General features: G+C 40.2%; 2 protein-coding genes across 2 annotated transcripts in view; both read right to left on the reverse strand.

The window, feature by feature from the left end:
- Positions 1-2201: 2201 nt before the first annotated feature.
- ttpa (tocopherol (alpha) transfer protein) lies at positions 2202-11440 on the reverse strand (the record flags this gene model as incomplete). Its single annotated transcript, XM_084546968.1, has 5 exons — positions 2202-4801; positions 4947-5057; positions 5919-6112; positions 8316-8469; positions 11261-11440. 5 exons carry the CDS (start codon positions 11438-11440, stop codon positions 4568-4570), a joined length of 873 nt encoding a protein of 290 aa, XP_084403094.1. The 3' UTR covers positions 2202-4567.
- Positions 11441-12556: 1116 nt separating this feature from the next.
- The window catches only part of LOC311490053 (xenotropic and polytropic retrovirus receptor 1 homolog), a 39182-nt gene continuing 28317 nt past the window's right edge, over positions 12557-23421 (reverse strand). Inside the window, exons 9-16 of the mRNA XM_084547391.1 lie at positions 23301-23398; positions 23026-23205; positions 22506-22668; positions 22161-22355; positions 20652-20818; positions 20415-20554; positions 19973-20194; positions 12557-18440 (exon numbers count right to left, since the gene is read on the reverse strand). Coding sequence (XP_084403517.1) covers positions 18386-18440; positions 19973-20194; positions 20415-20554; positions 20652-20818; positions 22161-22355; positions 22506-22668; positions 23026-23205; positions 23301-23398 — 1220 coding nt within the window. The 3' untranslated portion in view covers positions 12557-18385. The remainder of the gene's footprint in view (positions 18441-19972; positions 20195-20414; positions 20555-20651; positions 20819-22160; positions 22356-22505; positions 22669-23025; positions 23206-23300; positions 23399-23421) is intronic.

A 23421-nucleotide genomic window follows, 5' to 3' on the forward strand; every position in this document is an offset into this window, starting at 1 on the left:
CTTTTAAAAGCTCTCGAAAGACCTCATATGTACGCAAAAATATGCAATGTTGGAAGCTACATGTTAGAGGAAAATATTTGAATAAATAACGTAATAGGGTCTCTTGTCAACTTGAGGGAGGGATTTCACTCTAAACATCTCAGAACAAGTCTAAGGATTAGCACAAATGTGTAGAATTTGCTGGGGGTTTTATATACAACACGAGGAATCTACACCTTCAGGCATGAGAAGATAGAAATGGTTCATTAGTGCATTGATCATACTATTCAAGCTGTAAGTGCTGCACTTTAGTAACAAAAAGAAAAAAACAAGGCCAATTGAATGTGGGTTGTGTAGCACCGATGACCTTTAACCACCACACACAACTTGTTAATAGAGGGGTACGGATTTAAGTGTGATGCTATTATATTTCTCTGCTCCCCTCTCTGTTTTGATGTCAACTGCTAAATGCTGTATGTACTGACAGCTGCCGTATATATATATGAATGACAATTCGTTGTGGAATACTGTTTCATGTGTGCAGTTGTTGTTTTTGCATGTGATGTCTTCGGTTTGAAAATTGGCCGTTCTACATCTGGAGATGTAGAACGGCCTGGGGTAGAAACCTTGGAAGGTGCACGTTGCAAGCAGTGTAGAATAAGACGCTAATGCTGGAGGGTAATACACTCTGCGTGATGCTTAGAAATTACACAAAGTTTACACTGCTCAGAAAAAAATAACTGAAAAGGAAAAAGAAAATATTGGTTTCATCATGGTTTATTGCTTTAATTACTACCTGCTTTCCTTTAAGCGTGCATGTGGCCATCGTTTTGACACGTAGGTGGTGCAATGTTGACCAAACACTATTGCGATATAACCTATGAAGGGGAACTTACTGGTTGAACAAATGATGGGGACACACGGATTTGAGTCCGCTGGTGGGTAGTCAACAACATTAAACATGCATTCCAAAGATATTTGATCATAGAATTAATATTTCTTCAGTATCGTAAATAAAAAAAAACATAGGCCGTAGCAAAAAATGGTTGCATCGAGGCTGACAGCCTTGTTTCCTTTGCTTTTATCTGTGAACTTTATGTTGCACATCGGCAGAAATCTTAATTTTTGGGAAACAACATAAATTTCATGTTGTCCTTGTTTGACCAAATTACCTTGAAATAAAGCTGATGTGACAACAGCCAGGGCAGAGGTCATGAGAACTCACAGTATTACAAATACTGTTTAAAACTTGACATGTTTAGTTTTTGATTAGAAAACAGACCTTGTAGAGCAGTGGAGCATAAAGGACTCACACCGTGAATGTGTCGAACTATAGATGTGGTGCACAGATTAATGCTCACTGAGGATTGATCCCAGACATTTGGGTTTTGCAGTTTTGTAATGTGGACAGTGTTTACTAGACCAAGCTGACATGTTGACTGATCTGCTGACAGTGATCAAAGGTCAGTGCAGTGATAGTGCAGCGAGAGAGAGAAACACAGATACGAGACGGGACGGTTCAACCAACAGAAAGCACTATTTCAGCACTCGTGAAAACTGAAATTTTAAAACGGAGTCAAACATCTAACTGTAATGTGATCACGGCTTGTAGTGACAGTCCCCTTTTTGTGATGATCTCTTAATGCCATTTCAAGAAAAAGTAAGAAAAGTAAAAGCAGCTACAACATGACACTCATTTATTTTAGCTGCAGAAAAGAACCACAGACATAACTGGATATCGTTGCTCTTTATACTATTTCATCTGACTTTCTAAACCAGAAAGCACTGAGGGAAAACATCTGCCACGACCAACATATCACATTTGATGCCACATTCAACCAGAAGTGATGGAGTTACTTTAAAGGTAGATGTTTTTTTTCCAGTGCAGTGTCTACATCATCTTTTCATTGCTACAGATGTATTTTAAGTATAGTTCGGTTTCATGTTTCATAACATGAATGTAATCAGAGAAGGTTTTTAGCGTTAATGATTATTTTGACTTGTATTAGAGTATCTGAAGCACTATTGTCAACGGAATTTAAGAAGAAAAGCTATGAACAGAAGCTTAAAACATTGCTATAAGCATAAAATAAAGACTCATGAAAAAATATTAGGAGTCTGGTGTGTTCCTTGACAAATTTATTAACAGCATTTGGAGCCCATTATGCTACTGATTCATTAATGAGAGTGAAAAAGCCTGTCTTTTCACAGGCCAGTCTATGGCTATGCCATAGCCATAGACTGGCATGAGGCAGATCAGTCCTTCAGATTATCATGACATGACACATGACAACAACATATTCAGTGTGTCCCAAGCACCTCAGAATTACATTCATTCAAAGGATTACATTTATTAATATAGAAGTATATGTTCTTATTATGAACCCATTCTGATTTTGCTGCAATTAATACAAAAAAAAAATAAAGGCAGTAGGCTACAGAAAATTCACATTATTAAAATACCCGGGTATATGGGGTATAATGTTGGTCTAAAAATACTCAAAGGTGGAAGGAATCAACCTCACACCTGTACACACAGTTTTAAATTATCATTAAAACATCATGAGCAGCTCACAGTTGGCATTACAATGAAAAAATCAACCAGGAAGGAAACAGAAGACTGGATGGACTGGTTTGGCTGGCTGATAAAATGAAAGTATGGAGTGATGAGTTGAAGAGAAGGTTTATGATCATCTGTCATGTCATGAAAGCACAACATTTGGGAAACTGCTTGGACTCCAGGTAATGTGTTGTTGTATTCAATTTGCAGCAATCCATCACTGAGGTCCACTGGACAACAGACTGTAATAGTTAATAATTAACTACTATGGAACAACAAAACAAGAGAGACTGCTGAAAAAAAAAAACTTGCCTACATTAGACATTCACACACATAGATTAGACATTCACATTGTCATCCATGTCATCTGTGCATGCGAGTTCAGAAATCATGAACTGGCCTTCAGGTAGATTTGTTTCCACATGGATGTGACACAGTAAACCATCCTGTCTTTAAATCCAGTTTCTCAAACATACCATTCGTTTGCTTGAGATGAGGCGGCTCAACAAGATGCTAACACGGAGCAGCTAGCAGATATTAGCAAAATTAAAATCCATTTTTTAAATTAACATTTAAAATGTCTTAACAGAGTGGCGAAGAGGCTTTGTAGACTTTCCTTAAGAGTTAGATGTGTTTTACTGCTAAAGTCAGGACGCAGTTAGCCTAGCTTAGTGTAATAATTGTCAAGAGGCGACAACAACAACACAAAAGACTCCTTCATTTATACAATACCGTATTAAGGACCTATGTATTAACGGAAATGAAAAGTCCACGAGCAAAAGCAGCTAAAGCAGTCATAATTAGTTTGTACTAGGGACGTCCTGGGACGAACTAAGACTAAGGTACAAAATTACATTTACTTGATAGTCATTCTTTCTGTCTTTAGGAACTGGATTTGAGTATCATGGAAGTACAATTGTATTGGTACAAACTAACTTCTAGTATTGTGACATCCCTAGTTAAGATCTACAGTATCCATAACAGCAGCAGCACAGACAGTTTTAAACACTACAGCTTGTATGATTAGCATAATCAGCAACCACAGCCACCCCACACACAGACTGTTCTGTTTTGTTCTGTTACCATCTAGCAGATATAGACACTATCTGCCAGCACGCTTCAATGTGCAATGCAACTGCCACTTGCCACTTTTACCAACCATTTGGAAATGTGCTGTAAATTTTAGTACTTGTATTGTTGTGCTCTTACTTGTCGTGCTACTTATGGCTGAGCGGTGCAGTTCTCTCGTCCACAACATTTCATTGCACTGATCACATAACAAATAAGTATATACATGAGTGGAAAAAACAATAGAAGAGAGGATTGGGGAGTTTGAAAAATGCAGACAACTTGGGAATATGACTGTGACTACCCAGCACTTGTCTTTTTTTTTTTTTTTTTTGCTCACTGAGTTGTTTGACCATGGGCTAGTTTAAAGTAGGTAACATTAATTATGTAGACATCACAGTCTCAGTAAACATACGCATGTATTCCTCCACATGCTTGTTGTGTTGACAAATCTGACCAAACTGACAGATATTTCCTGTTTCAGTTTTTAGTTTATTAATTAACTATAATAACCTTGGCCCACATGTGACGTAAAGATTTTGTTTCTCTATATAATGTTAATTAGTAAGCTTTAGAGGTGACTAAGTATTTTTTAAAGTTAAAGTAAGTTGAGTTTCCACTGATTTCCAGTAGTTCTCCTAAAGTGGGCTACCTTCTGTATATGCAAACTCCACATCAGATCTAGACATGAAACTGCCTTCAGCCTCTTCATCTCACTCTGGGAAAGAAAGTAAACGTGTATATTGGTATTATGTAACATGAAGGAGTCAATCAGATGGGTCGGTGGTATATAAGGCATAAAACCAGCACAGACATGAACCATATCTTTTCAGCTCGCTCTGCGCAGCTAACAACTTGAACGGTCGGTGCTCATGAGATGAGGGCTTATCCCAGAGAGAGTGTTACAGTAAAAATATCAGCCTTGTCCATGCGTGATCCAAGAGGCCAAAATTCCAAACATCATCCTTCAGAGAGTTCTTCAGTCTTCACGTCATCTGCATCCTCAGACGTTACGTCACCTGCTGGGTGTGCAGCAATCTTCTTCAGGAGGTTCTCTGATTGAAGCAGCTGATTGGTCCAGTCCTGACACACATCTTCTATACCAGGCCCCGCCCCTCCATATTCTGGAGGCAGGATGTGTGGCGAGAAGAAGTCACTTAAAGAATCGTAGAAATCACCACCGTGCATATGAATCTACGATAAAGAGACGCCATGTTTTTAGAAGCAAGTTTCAATGCATGAATGAATGAAAAGAAATGCATTATGAATAAAAGAGAGTGTAAGGACTGAGGTGACAGAGTTTGCTATATTTGTAGTGTGAAGTACAAAATGTGCTGACCCTCTGTTTGATTTTATCTGGCAGGAAGGGCCGAATCATGGCGAAGACCGGACGGAAGAACATCGGCTCGTTGACCAAATGAATTCCTCTAACCTTCAGTGGAAAAGCATCCTGCACATACAAGCACAAGCACAAAACACATTTAGCAAGTTCACTTGACTACACACTGGGATAATCAACGTAAGGAGCACAGAAGATTCTACTATTTCCTCTAATCTGTCAACCGTATGTACTGGATATACACTGTCTGGCCAAAATAAAAGTCGCCACCAAAAAAAAAAAAAAAAAAAAAGGTCACACACCAATATTTTGTTGGGCCACCTTTAGCTTTGCAATCAGGGAAGAAAAAATCCATTGATGGAATAACCTGGTCATTCAGTATATTCAGGTAGTCAGCTGACCACTGTCCTTCCAGTTTTTAATAATGCGTTAGACAGTTCTTAACCCAGTTTTAGTAGTTTCTACAATCTCCTTAGATGTTTTCTCTGCTTGATGCATGCCAGTGATTTGACCCTTCTCAAACAGACTAACATCTTTTCCACGGCCACAGGATGTGTCTTTAGACATGGTTGTTTAAGAAATGAGAAGCTACTCATTGCATCAGTTGGGGTTAAATAACTTGTTGCCAGCTGAAAGATAATCCCCCATGCATTAATTGTCCAATAGGAGGCTCGTACCTATTTGCTTAGTTAAATCCAGGTGGTGACTATTTTTTTTTGGCCAGGCAGTGTATATCTTAATAGACTTGTTTGTAACTGCAACAAAACACTGGTAACAGTAGTTTATAGTAAACATGATCCTGAGCAGAACTAAGAAAAGACAAATGGGCAGAAAATGAGATCTAGTTCAGATTATTGATGTACAATGAGAATAAGACATACTAATAAGTGTGTAGTAGAACAAAGCTGCAGAATAATTGTCACGAAAAGTGTTGGTCATCATCTGCATAGCATAGTGCGATTTTAGGCCTACCGAAAGTACAGAGGATATCTTTCTGGCGAGGGAAGCGTTAATTTGCAGGGCGTGGCCTAAACACCACCCCTGAAGGTCAAATATGGCCTTTACACCCCGCCTTTGTGTCTCTGTCTCCCTGGAGATGATCTCTGATGTCATCATGCTGATTCTGAAGACCTCGAACGCCGACCAGTCTTTTGAGTTCCATTGCCCTGCAGACAGGAAGAAGAACACACTGATGTTACTGCACATCAGTGGAATGAGTCCTCAAGTTTCACTAAGTGTCAGCAGAAAAAATCTCTGAAGCATAGGGACCTGTGTAATATTCTGTTAAATGCATTCTTTATTTCAAGTACTTGACTAGTGTCAGTTTTTTTGTGCAACAAACAGGGTTGCCTTCTTGAATCTCATTTACCAGCACCGTTGTGCTGCTTGAGGTTACGACATGAGATTTCGTGAGCACAAATGTGGTAGATGGAGGAGCCACCCTGTGAACAACGGTGCTGGGCAACTGTTGAGCAAGCTAACAACCTGGTAACTTCATGTATGCAAAAGCATCATGAAAGGATAAGGTTGCTGGGAATACTGACATTTTCCTCAGATGTATTACTGTATGACTTAAATTAGGTAAATGACACTAAATTAACTTTCTATTCAAGTCCACCACTTCTGAAGATATCAGCAAACAGGCCACAACTCAAGAACTGAGGCCTTAGTGAAAATGTCCTCTTACGGGGATGTGAATACCACAGAAAGGTACTCAGCTTGTGCAGGCAGCCCCATTTCAAGGCAGTGTTAGCATGCTAGTAGTGGTCACTGCCACTGAGTCATTTCTAGGGTATCTATCTCAGCCAAATGCTACCGATTTGCTTCAGTGCTGAGGAAATCATTAGATTACTGGAACTTGATATCCTGTGGAGTGTATGCCATTCTATTGTGTTAAAAGTGACAGAACATGTCGAGAAGTAAAGTCCTATTACGTTGACACACTGTCTCAACTGGCAAGCATTAGTATATCAGGTGTACAACAGCACATTCAGGAGTGGTAAACTAACCTAACCGGGGACTCTTTCTGATTGTTTTGTAAACAACTTTCCTTTTTGATCAGGCTTATAGTTAGGGCTGGACTAAACCATCCCTTAGTTATGCTGCTATAGGCCTAGGCTGCTGGGGGACGATGCACCAAACAAATGTCCTCCTTCTTTCTTCTCTCTCCTCTCTCGCATCCTCCACTTTCTTTTCTCTGGCACAGAGCTCTTGCCCTCTAATTTCCTATCTACTACTAGTCATGCAATTCTGTGCTATTACTGTATAGAATGTTTACTGCTGTGTGCATTTTCTGGTCATTTTCTCCATCGACAATGCTGTATGGACACTGAAGGTACCCTCCGTGTTTCAGGATGCTTACATTCACTATTTTTGACCAACTCACAGTCAGTGTGTTTTTTAGCCGTCCTACAGCCTTAAAAGTGTTAAAATCAACCTTGTTGGGAGTGGAATCTTTTTTTTTCTCCATATTATATCATGAGTTAACACTGGGATAAACTGACAGTAAAGCACACTAAATGCATATTTGATGTACTGATGATCTTAGATGCATGCGTCATGATGTGTCATGGGTGTATTAGGAAAGTTGGTAACAACACTGCCACTTAGTTTGTCATTTAGCCCGGTGGTGCTTCATGGTATCGCAACAAAAATTCCCTGCTGCTAAAAAAAATCTGTAAAACTGTACAACTGCTGTCAGGACACCAAAGTCTAAAATCCATGAAGGCTTCAAATGTGAGCCTAGAAAGTGAGTTTTATCAAGACGTCATCACAGTGTAAAGTCTTAAGAGCATGTGCAGTGAGATGTAGAGCATGCACAACCAACATCTAAGTTAGAAAACCTTACTGCCTCATGCAGTGGGCAAGCAGTTTTCATTCTGGTGACCACAGCCATATTTGACATAAGTACCACCTTCTAAGAATATATCCATGGCATGTGTGCTAGATAACACCCTTTATCAACTGCTCTTTTGCTGACAAATTGCAACATGTCTTGGAACATTGCCGTCCCTAAGTTTTATTTTATTTTTTTCACATTCCTCAGTGAAATCTTATGACGCCATCATCAGGAGTGTGACCAACAACAGTGCAATTAGTGGTCAGATAGTTTCACAGGGTACCTTTGAATAATTTTGCATCTCTTTTGACTTGGTTCAGTCCGTCTGTGGCCAATATGCAAATCTTTCTATGCAACAAGCATTTGTGTTTCTTTGCAGTGGTTTTACTCAGATCTGTTCATTTAGGAATTCTGGACGTTTTGACTTTCTTTATGGGTTTATTTTACTCATTTTTCTCCCCTTGGGCCCCTGGGCCTGTGCCCAGAAGTCATGTTCTGCAATCCATTCATGACACACACCATATACTGACCAATCCTATAGATGAGAACCCTGCTGCCAGTGTGGTCGCGCTGCGGGAGGACGGCGTGATATGATGTGTTGAGGAGGCCGAGCACGGAGGAGGGAGACAGGCAGGTGCTGATTTCAGGACTCTCCTTCCGCCATCGCAGGTAGTTCAGCAGGAGCTGCACAGGACAAATTCAGGGACATTAGGGAATTCAAAGGATTCTACTGTATCTGTCCTCACCTGTGCACGTGGCTGCAGCACTGCTACTTTCTGTTTGCTATGAGCTCCAAGGACACAGATCAAATCTTCAGACCTAGTAACCTTTAATCCAATGTTATCTGGGCCAAACCCTGAGAGTAAATAATCTTGCTGCCAGAACTGGAAATAAAAAAATACACACCATTCATCTGTCAGCCATTTAAGTGCTGGGAGTCTGACTTTATGTCTGTGAGTATCAAAACTGCATAGCTTTGACCCACTTGGCAGAGCCTCTGCTGCCTTCATTGAAAACAAGCAACTCAGCCTTCCTGTGGAGAGGCAGTTTTACATGCAGCCACCCCATAAGCAATCTTATAAGGTACACACAGACACACTTAACATATGAGGAAGTATGGTGGCATTCATTTTGACCTTTTAGAATGCTGTAACACAAGTACAATAATAACAACAGCTCAGGTTGTTACGTTTTTAAAGAGGATATTATCTTTCGCAGAATTTCCTAATGCAGTCAACAACTCTACTGGCCAACAAGGACAAAAGTCCTAAAGCAACAGTCCACAGACAGGAGCCGAATCATGTTGCTGTACTGGACAGAAAACAAACAGAAATAGCTGCAGTGTGTACTCAATCCCGCTTGTGTATCATATTTCACTATCTGCTAAATGCCCTCACCTTTTTGACGTTATGCCCGCTACAAGACAAGATACCCAGGTGATGCTGCCTGAGTAATTCTCACCCTTTACAGACTGGCAGATGTGTTCTGGATGGCAACTTTAGCAACTCATACACAGTCAGGGTTGGAGGTCATGTGAGGCACAAATTAACCTTTTTATTATATTACCACTGTATTACCACAACTGAACACTAGTTCTATAATGTCCAGCGTTATTAAGCGCAACAGACACACCATGCTTTTTGAAACAAAAACTTTTAGCAACTGTTAGCGTCTTCCTGTATGGTGGCATCATAAAGGCCTGGCAACAATATAAAGTGATCGAGCAAACTATATGTAGCAAATATTTTGATTTGAAGCTTTTCTTGTAGCGATTATACTCACAGTCGGTGAATAGTTGCAGCTGGTGAGTTAATTGCTAAGTCACTCTGCTAGTGGTGTAGACAGTCACAGTCCATTTTTTTGGTTATGGTTACGTATAAGTCCACTATCATTCTGTTCTCCATTTCACAACACTTCTGTCAACAAAGTTGTGAAGACAGAAAATAAAGACCACCAAGCTAACTTTACTGTATTTGGTATTACTAACGGACTACAATCTTCTATATCCTGTTGAATGTAGCATATTTGTTTGTCTCTGCTGATACTTGAAGCAAAATACCAACAATAAGGGGAAAGATTTATGCTACGGGAATATTAGTTCCATAGAGTAACAATAGCAATCGCCATGGAGAAATTTAAACCTAGCTGGAAAAAAGCTACATCAGCTTTAGGTTTCAAATCAATACAAAATTTTGAGAAATGAAGACATTGACAATAATAACAGCGCTCTCATTTGTCTCTCTAAAGCTCAAGACGATTCAAAATGGATCAAATTAAAAACACAACACAGAAAGTATAATCAACAAATTATTTGTTCTGATGCATTCCACATCCGAGTTCTCAAATAGTTGTTTTGAAACAAAAATTTTTAGCAGTCATTTATTGTTGATTCAAACTAAATTAGAGAACATTCAAATGAAACACTCAGCACCAGCTATGTAGAGATACTACACTTGCAGCAAAGGACCTGCATCAAAAATGTTCGACTAAAAAGGCCTGTGACTGCTTCACCGTTAAATTACTGGATTATCTAGGGTTATTAGTGTTATTACTGCAGCTGGGTAAGCTATATATTAAATGCACAGTTTACCATTTGCTTTATATGTAAAATATTATTATTAATATTATTTTGTAGTGTAACCAGTAAGGACTGCGGTTACTGTAAATACATATTTTATTTTGCCCACTTACATTTGTAAGTGGGCAAAATAAAATCAATTTGGGGTCCAAACTACCTTGAATAGATGCTTCACATATAATCAGGTTCAATGCTTTAGTCTTACAGTTTGAAGATGTGACATAGTCATAAATGCCATTTGTATCATAATACCAGGAGCATTATAGTAAAATGCTGGTGGTTTATGTTCATACATCTCAGTACAGTAATACCCAAGGGTAGAGAGCTAACAAGAGAAAGGAGGCACAGTCTGCAGGGGCTGCACACTCCCAAAAACAATGGTGCTTACTGAAGAATTTAGTTTGTATTCTGAGACTGTTCTTTTCTCAAACGAATAAACGTGAGGAGGGAGAATAATGAACTGATCATTTACATGAGCCTGTAGGTAAGTGGCTCAGGTTAACCTGAGCAGATAAAAAGTTCCCCTCAGCAACTCCTGTCCTATAACACAATAAAAACACTGACTTTAATATTGTTCAAAATGGTTTTCAAGTTTTGGCTACAAGCCCCGCAGCGGTTACATATGCCTCTAAATCATGATTACCATACGGCTCTAAAGAGGTGAAAGTCTACCAATAACTCTGCTGCTCGCTAAAATGACCGAATGACAATGTAAATACAACCACAACAATCCCCCACTAAACTAAAATGAAGGGCAAAAGCCTCCAGACTTTCCTTAAAGTTACGGTCCAGTTCCTGTTTAATCCAGCCTACGCGCTCCTGGACTCTGTAAGACTTTCAGTTCGCTGAACTGATTTGTGTTGTGTTCTGGGCGGCAGTGTGGTGGCGGTGCTGCACCTTCAGAGAGAGCTCCGCGTCGAAGTCTCTGGCCCGCAGAAACTTTAGAAGAAAGGCGTCGGTGAACGTCCTGACAGCGGACAGCTCGGCGGCCAGCAGCGCGCTCCCCCTCAGGCGGCTCACGTGCGGACTGAGCTGCTCCGAGTCGTCGGGGAGTTCACTGAGCTGAGGTCCGTTCATGTCGCACTCGGGTCCGGTTTCATTTCACTGTAGCCAGCGGGCCGCTGCTGGAGAGAGGGGGAAGATACCGGCTGCCAATGGATGGAGGGAGGGTGTGTGTGTGTGTGGGGTGTGTGTGTGTGTGTGTGTGTGTGTGTGTGTGTGGGTGGGTGTGTAGTTGTACGTCTGTGTAAGGACCATTTTTTTTCTAAGGTTGAATTAGCTTCAGGTGATAGGGAACCAATCAAAAGTTACACAGGTTAGGATTTGCTCTGTGTCACTGTGAAGGGATCAAGGGACTTTGAAGGGCCCCGGAGCATCCCACCTCTCAAACACAAGAGCAATGAGGCTTACAGTCTTCTTTAACTCATTTAGCCCATTTGCGTAGTCACTTTATGTTTGTTTTGTATCATTTAGTGGCTGCTATATCACATTTTAGCATTTCTTTGCATCTCCAATCATCTCTCTTGTGTGTTTTTGTGCATTTGTGTATATATCCAGTCTATTCATGGGTTTCACCAGGTCCCTTTCCACAGGTGTTTAAAATCAAGCACCTAGATTATGAATGTAGGCTGCATGGTGCTTGATTAAAACACCTGTGGAAAGGGACCTGATGAAACCCATGAATAGGTGCACTTGATTTGAAGCCATATGCAGAAAGTTGCTCAACATTTCCCCCTGCTGGTCACCATCAGCCATCAGCCTCTCTGAAGCCTCTATGGCGCCTCAGACAAAAGAACAAAACTTCAGACGAACCAAAAAAGTTTTTTTCTTTTTTAGGTTACTACTGACTAAATTACTTAACTCTTTAGTTTTCTCTTCTGTTTGCATTGTCCACCATTCCCATGCTGGATTTAAAATTTGTGCAAGGATTGTACAGGAAACCATCATTCAGCTGCTAAGATTCCTCAGATAAACCTGAGAGTTAAGGATGACAAATATTTTATTCAGTTCATATTGATATTTTAGGATGATGATGATGGTGGTGGTGAAATGCTGATAACTTTAACATTTGCTTAACTGTTGCCAAGCCTAAACAATCCTTGGTTTAATCTCTATGAAGTTCAACAAATATTGTAGCCTCATTTTACACCTGTATAAGGGGGCAAAGTAAAAAATGTGACATGTATTGTCAGTATATGGATGAGATGTTCTTTTTGTCAGGACTTCATTTAGTTAAACCAGTGAAGTTTATATAATTATTTAAGAAATGTGTGAGAAAGAAAGACTTGCAGACACCACTTTTGAGCTTTAGCTGTTTTTACTGAAAAAAAATGTAACAGGGGTTGGTGAACCAGGCACCTCTGTAGCATAATGCTGCTACTGTACATACAAGACAACACCCACAGCACAGTCACTGATTATACAATGCTTCTAATCAATGTGTTCATCAATATATAATGTATTGTATAATCAACAGCTCTGTGTTACACGTGTGGTCACAATGTGGATCAGAATGCTCTCTCTGGGTATTCAATCCTATAAACGTCTTCATTTTATTCTAGTTAAAATACGGGTGTCAGAGAATTTCGATTTAAGTATTATGTTCACAACGTTCTTTATGCTCCACACTGAGAAAGCTTTGGACCATCACTGAGCATGAAATGTCTTATATCGTGATATACGTCCAAGTCAAATACACCAAATTACCTTCAAAAATGAAAAACGTTTATAATGGAGTAGGAAGGTCATAAAATATTTCTAAAATAAATCATGTCCCTGGATCCTGGTGCGCTAAGTGGTTCTATTTCTAATCTGCAGACCCAGAGGTCAAGAGAGCACTGGAGGATGATGATGATGGACGTGTATCTATGAGAACTCATGACCATCAGGTGTTCAAGACAAATAAGACAACACACAGTTGTGTGGGGGTGGGATCAGCAAACAGCAAATGGTTTCAAAGATCAGACTTCAGGAGATCGCTTGTTTAGAGATAAAACTAAAACCTTCCAGAGGAGGCTGGAAGAGCAGACAGTGCTGCTGGATGTGATCTCAGCTCAGGCCTCAGCAACAACTGTTTTCCTATTGATGCTTTCAGCTGCCTGCTGGGTTACTGCGCAAATGTATTTGTTTAGCTCTCTCCAGCTGACAACGACCATATTATCAGACAAACATATTCTGCAGTCTAATCCCATCGAGGCTGGACACTCAAGTTTTAGTGAGATCTGGTCAGAATCAGTTGGTACAGTGTAAAGTGAACTTGTCAGAAGAAAACAGACAGTGTTGTATTTAAACATTCCTACGACATTCTGAAAGAACTTGTGTTGGGCTCAACAGATTCCACCACTCTTGCCTATGGCTGGGTATTCAAACACACTTTGATACTAGTGGCAATATAACACCAAAGATTCAGTACCTCTCTTGATCAAACATTGACATGGCTTCCATACAATCTCTTTTTTTCCATAGGGCAGCAGAAAAATGTTTCAAATCTTGTAAATGTAATCATTAAGTGTCATTCAAACACCAAAATTTGAGCAGACATTCAAGGTTATTGTTTTCATACTCTGATACCAACATATAAGAGTACACTGTACCAAAATAATACACAGGGCTGATACCCAGGCATACTCTCTACTGGTGGAAAACGGGAGAAGGATTTCACCTGTCTGTCACCATCGAAAATCAGTATTTTTTGGGTTTAACAGAAGTGCATGTGATCATCTGGAATGTAGAAGGAGAATTAAAAAGGTGCATATTATTACTATCTTATAAACCCAGTGTGACATGGTCCAAACTAAGCAGGCTGCCTGCAGCTTAAATGTTAAGATTACTGAAAAAAATGGGATACACAATAGATTAAAAGAAACCTTATTATTTGGTCCATTTCCTGGGTCTGGATGCACATTTAAAATATAAAGCAGGACTCAGGGTGTACTCCTATAAGAAGTAAACATATATTCATGGGGTCAGTTTTCAGAGTACATACAGAAAATAACTTTTCACAAAAAAAAAAAAAGCACGGGGCTGGATGACAGGCAGTCAGGAAGCCTACACACAGATTGAGAATTAGCAGGCTATGGTGCTAATGTGCCCACAATATCCTGAGTACTAATCTTAATCACGTCTCATCCCCCTCTCACCTGCCGCTGTGGAATATGCTATTTATAACGGAAGAGTGGCTTTAACTTTATTTGTGTGTCAACATGGAAACCTGAGGGATTAACGAATAAAAGTCCCAAACACAGGAATGCTCTCTGATTAAAGGATATTTACAGGAGGACAATCTAGTTGTCCTCATTTGTTTTTGTAGACATCTGTGGGTGTTAGTTTGTGACGGAGAGAAAAATCCTGAGCACTGAAGCCTAAATGTAATACTCAGTTTTATATGTTATCCTCACTGAAAGAAAATTAACACCAGCTTCAAAGACACCAGTGTACTAAAACAAATCACTGCAAGAAAGAAGGCAGGGAAATGTATCCGGGGTTATATTTTATACTAATGCTCAGTGTCACCAACAGTACTCTAGTATTGAAGCAGGACAACAGATCTAGTGAAAGGGATAATGTTTTCAGTTCAGTGCATCTTCAAGACTTTACAGCCACCTTGTTTCACTTTATAGCGTCACTTTAAAACAAGTTATTAAGAACCTGGAGCTACTTTCTTAACTGCCAAAACACTGATTGTCATCTTACATTACTGAACATCTTCCTGTATGGTGGCATCATAAAGGCCTGGCAGCAATAAAAAGTGATCGAGCAAACTATATGTAGCAGATATTTTGATTTGAAGCTTTTGTAGCTTGACAGTCACAGTCCATTTTTTTGGTTATGGTTACGTATACATCCACTATCATTCTGTTCTCCATTTCACAACACTTCTGTCAATAAAGTTGTGAAGACAGAAAATAAAGACCACCAAGCTAACTTTACTGTATTTGGTATTACTAACGGACTACAATCTTCTATATCCTGTTGAATGTAGCATATTTGTTTGTCTCTGCTGATACTTGAAGCAAAATACCAACAATAAGGGGTTTAGGTTTAGGTTTCAAATCAATACAAAACTTTAAGAAATGAAGACATTGACAATAATAACAGCGCTCTCATTTGTCTCTCTAAAGCTCAAGACGATTCAAAATGGATCAAATTAAAAACACAACACAGAAAGTATAATCAACAAATTATTTGTTCTGATGCATTCCACATCCGAGTTCTCAAATAGTTGTTCTACTGCCTATTCAGTCAAAGCACCACTAAAACATGATGATTAAAACTAAAACTCTAGCAGTGTTAGACACTGTGGAAAGACAAGGAAAAATCAGGACGATAAAGTTTGGCATTAAAGTACACACACTCCTTGAGAGGCTCTTATTGCTCTGGGACTGGGGACTCACTGAAGGATGTCTGAAGTCAGTCACATCAAACTGCATCCATAAGCGGTATTAACTAATTCCACAAAAGGAATGCTGTATACATTTTAATTTGCTTTTAAACTGTTACTACTACCACAAAATGAGCTGATGTTGGGACAAGTAGCAACACACCGCAAGTGTGCCAGCCTGTTTTTGGAATGTGGAAAGACAGCAACAAAACTATTACCTTCTCTCTATTAGAAACATTAAGAAATAGTCATTTTCTCCAGTGTAACCACAACTACCTGTCTTTAGGAAACAAAAGAAAATGATTTCATTTCGTGGCTCTAATGCTTTGGCATTACAGACTGAGACTAAAGCTTGAAGTGTTGACACAATGACAACGAGTTCTTGAAATGAGTTTGTCAGTATGCAGATGATGTGATGTTGGTTGTTGGTTGACAGTCACACAGAGACAAACCACAGCCAAGGCTCTGAACTACCAGCCATTATAAAAGACTACCATCACATCTGGTATAAATGCTGGTATTCAAATAATGGCTTTTTAGATAAACTGTAGGAAACAGATACCTAGTAAAGACTGACTTAAAAACTACCTGATGCCAACAACAGTGACTCGTGATCAATTTAGCATAATGTACAGTACATGACCATGTCATACACACTCTGCTGCTCTGATTAAACTTTTAATAGAAAAAAAAAAACACTTTCATTCAATTATTAAATGCAGTTTTTGATCATTTTCTGTTTGATGTTAAGCTGCCATTGGAAAAACAGCAAAGTAAAAGTATTGCTGTTACCTGGTGAATGAAAGCAACATTCGCAATGGAGACCAGAACATTAGAGCAGCAGAGACTGCCTGGAACACTGCAGAAATGTACTGTACATAATGATGAATCTATCAATACAACAAGCAAACAAAGTAGGTTCTGAGTGTGTATTAACTGGTTAATAGGCCTGGTTCTCCCTGTTACTACATGAGAATGTATAGTAGACTTCTAATTATAAACTAAACAAATACATTAAATAGACTTTGTGTCAAGGCAAACATGTCATTTCTTAACTGCCTGTTAAACCTGAGCTACACCAGCGTATCTGTAGTCAAATAGATTCCGTCCAAAAGCCACACCACTGGAATTTGTGTAACACCATCCGTTTGACTGTGACAGTTTGGACGAGTAGGTGACAGACAGGTGACCTCTTCTCCTTTCATCATGGCCACATTTCAAACAACCAGAAATAATTATTGTTACACTTTCCAAACAGTCTTCAGTTGGTCAATCAAGATTTCAGGGGACAAAATAAAAATTCCGTGGAACTCATCCCAAATCCCAAATGAGTTGACAGGTGGTGATGAGGCATCTCTTCATTCATATGTACACAAATAAGTCCACATTCATTCAGCAGAACCATTTCCCAGTGGAGGATGTTTTTGCTTCCACACAGGGAAGGTAGGAGTCACTGCAGGATGATTAAGATGGGCTTCATCTTTTTCCAAAAACAAAAGTAAAATTCCTTCTCAGCTCCACAGCTGAACAGTCATTGCTGCTGCTGTTCCATTCAGTCAGCACGCAGTACTTCACTTTGTTTTTTTTTTCTACTCGATATTTTCTGAATATTTTCACCTTCTACTTTGGTCTGTCACATATTTACAACCACAGTCACAAATAATTGCTAGTCTGTATATGTGCATGTGTTCTTCCCAAGGTCTGAAAAAGAATAAGTGATGCACCTCCATGAAGAATGAAATATAATAAAATCACTGTTTGTGTGTGTAAACACGATAGGCAATCGGTTCCAATTCACTTTTCCTACAAAGTGCATGTTTCTGTGTTGTGTGTCTCTAAAGCATGTAAGGTGCAGGTAGGCAGCTCTGTGATGATTTAACTGGTTAAGCTGAAGAGCACAGGGGAGTCAAGCCAGTGACTGATTGACATCACAAATTGGTCGTCCGCATTGTCTGTTGTCGCCATAACTTCCTTTATAAATCTGATGTGGACAAAAAGCTTCTGGTTCATTCAAATTAGAGGGTGTCTTCAAATGTCTTGAGGTGCCAATAGTAAATAATTTATTCAAGGCCTCTGTCTGAGCATTACCTGGATGCCGGGAGTGTAGGAGTGTAATATCTAAAGAACAGCAGTAGCTTGAAGTTGCCAGCCTCTCCCTGCGTGGGAGATGTGTGGCACAGAGAGGGCACAGGGACAATTCATGTCAGGATGATCAGCTTGCATTTCATTTAGCTGCATTGTTCATGGTAGGCGGAGGCTTTGAGGAGAGCCCAAGCAATGGCTGACATGTAGGCGTAGTTAAACAGACCACCACTGTTGGCTGTTGGTGTCAAAGAGAAATGTTTCACCCACTGCTTGAGTAAGGTAGAGTTTAAGTGATAGGCCCACCTTTGGTTATTACTGAAGGTAGGATGGCCACATAGCTGGGTTGGTAGTTGAAGAGGAGAAAGTTTTTCCCTTGAAAAAGTTTTGTACCCAAGCAAAGGCTCATGCATTGGAGAAAAGATTATGTAGGCGTGAGAGTTTAACACTCATCCTTAGTTGAGAGTTCAACGCCCTCTCGCTGGGTAATTCCTTATTTAGGAGGCGGAGTTTCCTCCTTTGAATAAATTCTGGACCCAGGCGAGGGGCGTGGCCTGATGTCAGGAGTCATCGTCTGTGTCCTCTATCAGGACTTTGGTGTCACGGGTCTTGGACCTGAAGAGGGAGGAGAGGGAGAACACTGTTACAGAGTGATTTTTTTTTTTAGACTGGAACATCAGCCTAACCTTCTGTTTGGTTAGTGTTTTTACTGTTTCACTCTTTACGTCTGCATTCAGCTCACAGTGACCTCCATACCTGCACTGCACAAGTAAAGGCTTACCAAAACCTTTACACACGGTTTTAGAAATAGCTGCACAATGTGTGCTGAATATTCTGTTCAAAGGTCCACATGAGTGGAAGGTACAAGATAGCATAACGATCTGGCATTACACATTTTAGTCACTGTTTGTATAAGCTTGGTTTCAATGCATGGGAAACACTGAACATAAGGAAAGCAAAAAAACAGTGGTTCAACTTCACTTTAGATTTCTTCTTAAAGATTTACATTGAAATAGATACCTGTTATGTCATTAACAATCACTGAACGAGTAAACACAATGCTTCTGATGTAATCTCTGAACAGATCTCTGGATATGAATGCAGAATGTAATCATCATCAGACAATAGCCATGGGTTGCAAACTATACATTCCCAACTGAAGATCATGTTCAAAACATTTAACTGGAAAAACACAAGTTGACATTTAGTATAAAGTAGTCACAGGAAATGCAATGTGCTTCTACAAAACAAGACAGTACCCTGCTGTTTGCTGACTCATGCCGTATGCAGCATAAAATCAGATCATAGCTTGAAAAAGGTCACTACTGTCTGACATCTTTATCAAAGTGACAACAGTACTGCAGCACCACCAGTAAATCAACATGGACTGAAATCTATGATATAACATACACTGAATTAGTTATATCAGGGTATAGTGTACATTGTCTAACTACCTGCCCGCAGTATGCACAGACATACATCTTTATTCACGTTCATTTCAACAGTCAAAACTAGAAATTTAGTTCTGGACCTCCAACTGTTTCACAAGCAGAAAGATAATATTTCTGTCTGTGTGAAGGCACTGTGTTATCGGTACCATGTCAGTACCAGCAACATAACCTAAAAACATATTTTGTGGGGTTAGTTTGTCAACAGTGACCCTTGATCTTATTGCAGGATCCTTGCTTTCTATTTATCTTGGCTGTTGACATTAAATGTCATGTGGCACTGGCTATTTTGGCTAGCAGCTACGCTAACAAGGCCTTGCAGAAATAAAAATGAGACTGTTACTAATTCTTAGTATTAGTCAGTTATCTGCTTATTATTTGAATATAAAGCATCATTATTATTGGAATATGAATGACTGAGGGATGTCATTGCTTCCCTTTTGAATTGAAAGCCATTTTTTTTTTCTCATTTTGGATTAACTCTTTATTGTCCTCAGATGATATTAGACTCACAGAAACCAATTAATTTAACATTTACAGTGTGTACACTGCCATGTTTGCCTTCAGTAAGTGGTCTGAGTTAACATCAAATATAAAAGTAGGCAAGGCTTTGGGGAATAGATGATGACACAAAACACTGATTATTATTAAGTGCAAATTGGGTAGTAGGGTGATTATGAATCATAGGTTAATACTCACTGTGAAGCAAGTCGTGGCCTCCGTAGACTCATGCTGTAGCTCCTCTTCCAGTGCTTCTTGCCCTGACGGTTCCTGACGCCATCCTCCTGGTCCATCATCTGCTCCAGCAGTGTCTGGTCATCGGCATTGAGCGGAGCCACACTGATGTCTCGGACGGCCCTGAACTCACCACAGTTATTCAGGTGTTCGTTCTCCAGTCGGAAGAAGTTCCACACAAAGCGCCTGGGAAGGAAAAACATTGACTCATTCAGTTTTCTCTTGGCTGTATTTCTTACAGTTTAGAAAGGAGGACCGCAACATTTGTGTCTGAGACCGCATTAATAATCTGCATGAGGAGAGTAACAAGACTAGAAAGACATACTCAGGAGAAAAGTAAAGGGAGAGGAAAAAGAAAAGGATGGCGATAATGGAAAAAGTTAGAAAATAGACAGATTTTGAGTACCTAAAGACTTCCAATGGAGCCAGTACTGTTGCCAATATGTCAGCGATGTTATCTGACTCAAGGAGTGTGCTGAGTGAGATAGTTAAAATCCATGAAAAACGCAAGAGCACATCCTCCACTATGGCACTGTAGTAATAGGCCTGGATGGAGAGACAGAGAGCAAGAATAATACAGCGTACATAACAGATCATATTATCAGGTAGTGAAAGGATTATGTCATCTTGTGTGGAGAAATACCTTGTGTGGGTAGACTATCTCCTCTCTCAGAAAAGTATTTTCTCCTGCATTGCGGTCAAACAGGCCCCAGTCCATCTTCAGGTCCCAGACCAGTGTGTAACATGAGCTGACCACTAAACAGCCGATATACAAATAGAGGAATATCTGGGCTTCAGCGGGGGCTGCACCTGAGGAGGAGAAAAGATGCCAAGATCAGTTAGATGGTATGGCAGAGTAATTGATAGTCACTTTTTCAGGGATTCGGGCCCCAATCACACTATTGCTTTAAGAAAGAAAGAAGGTACTTTATTGTACTATATGCTTTACACATATGGCCATTTGTACACACAAGAGGCAGTGGGCATGCTCAGGAAAGTGGGCAACAGCATACAGCGCAGGCGGGGCCAAGTGGTTGGGACCAAAACCAAAAATATGGACCAAAACTTGAGTTTTCCCCACAGATATTCAGAGGGATTTGGTCTCCAAGAACCTACTAGCTCAGATCAGACCAGCTTTATTTGCCATGCACTGTATGTATATTTACACAAACAAGGAACTTGCTCTCCACATTTAACCCATCCCTGTTAGCACAATTGGAACAGTGGCCAGTGATGCAAGGTTCCTAAGGAGCAGTTTTTTCAGGTTCTTACTCTACAAACAGATGCAAATCTGCATGGCTGGAAAGTTGCATCTCTAACCATGACTCCATAGCTGTCCAGTAGAGCACAGCAGATTAGCAGTGCATCACCTTAAACACCAGATTCTACAGGGACAACTCTAGGAAGAGACCTGGCAGTTCAACACATCTTCCATTTCACAATTACTAAGACTGCTCTGGAAGTGACCTCACTACAGCTTCAGGAATGGTTTTATCCTATCATCTCTGCAGTTACACAAAGCTAGAAGTATCGCAGTCTGATACATAAGTGCTGCAATAAAACTTCATGACGGTCATAATATTAATTTTTGTTTAAATTAAGAAAGCTGTTCACTCATTTTGGAGGTAGGTCGAGCTGTTTAATTGCATTATAAAGAGATAAAGATAAAGAGCCTTTATTTGTCATTATATTATACAAGTATCATATGGTCAGACATGGAGGGTTGGTCCTGAGCCGCTGCACTCGCGCGCGCCGCCACTGTGGCCCAACCTGACCGGTGCCTAACACCTAGCATGTTTTGATGATGGGAGGAAACCGGAGTGCCCGGAGAAAACCCACGCAGACACGGGGAGAACATGCAAACTCCACACAGAAAGGCCTCCGCCCCGGGGATTTGAACCAGCGACCTTCTTGCTGTGAGGCACCAACGCTACCCACTGTGCCACCGTGCTGCCCTATGTGGTGACACACGTGTGTCTATTGTTTTAACTTTACTTCTCTTAGTGTGGAGAATAAGACCTAGTCTTGTTTTATTTGCATAAAAACTGGAACCTTCCACAGGCAAATATATTGAATATATTTATAAATCACCGTCAAACTTGTTCTTTTTACAAAAGGGTGTCAAACTGAATGACTTTACAGCAGTGTCTACCTTTATGTGTGCTGTACAGGGCAGAGAAGGTGACGACAAAGAAGGAAGTGGAGTATTTCCCAGCATTAACCAGGTGAGGGAAGGCCCGCTTGGTGTCACGGTAACGTCGCAGACACTGGACGAATCGGAACCAAGCAGGAAGACACTTGATCACCGCACGAACGCCATAGGAGTAGGAATTACACACACCGTTGCCTGAACAGATGACATTCAAGAGAGTGTCAGTCATGTTATGATGCATCTATATCATTCCACAGCTTATCACAGCTTTGAAATACACAGTAACTCACAACAGTTGTGTTACATTTTATATTTTACAAGTTACATTTTATATTTCTGTCTCACCGTTTTCGATGAGTCCGTCGTGTTTTTGCCAGTTCAGTTCAAAACTGTAGAAACAGATCATGTACTCCAGATCCATCAGCACCATCACCAGAGAGTTCAGCTGGTCAGCCAGCCAGAAGTCTGCAAATCCAACGTGATGAAACGGAGCTGTCACCACCCGAAACTGTAGAGGAAGGCGGATAGGAAGATGAGGTTCTATTCACAAGATCAATAACAGGATTTAGCTTAAACCACACCACCTTCACTCTGAGGTGGCATATGTTTTTGAAAAATATTTATTTTGATGAACTGATATCTTGATATCCTACACAGCATTATAAGGTCTTGCTGTGCTTCAGAAGATGTGGCATCCAAACACATGTAAACAGACGTTATGGACATAAAAGGAAACCTCACTAAAAACACCTCCCACGAACTATAAAGATCACAACTATAAAGATAATAAATTGTTGCAATAAATGAACGGACCACACAACCTTTACACATAAACAAACATGAAGAGCGTATAACTGATGAATACCAGAAGTTTGAGCAGCCAGAAACGTGACTTGTAGTAACAGGTCTTGAAGGGGTTGATGAGGAAGAGCAGGAAGAAGCCATAGAGAACCAGAGGGTTGGCCTGCATTGGGACCAGGATGTTTATACTGAAGATACAGGACAGCAGGCTGACGCACCACAGCACCCCCAACAAACCTGCGATCTGTAGGTACACACACACACACACAGGTCAACTTATTTCCATTGTGACCTGAGTGAGTTTAGAAGGCACGCTGGCACATGTAAGCGTGTGCTGACCTCAAACAGATGTTGGTGGGACAAGTTGTTTCTGGGATTGAGTTCAAATATGAGTACATGATTAACTCCTGCCTGCCTCCATCCATAGGTGTTGATACCTGAAAGATAACAACAAGGAAAT

The sequence above is a fragment of the Chelon labrosus genome (assembly GCF_963514085.1).
Source record: "Chelon labrosus genome assembly, chromosome: 6".
NCBI classification, from domain to species: Eukaryota; Metazoa; Chordata; class Actinopteri; order Mugiliformes; family Mugilidae; genus Chelon; species Chelon labrosus.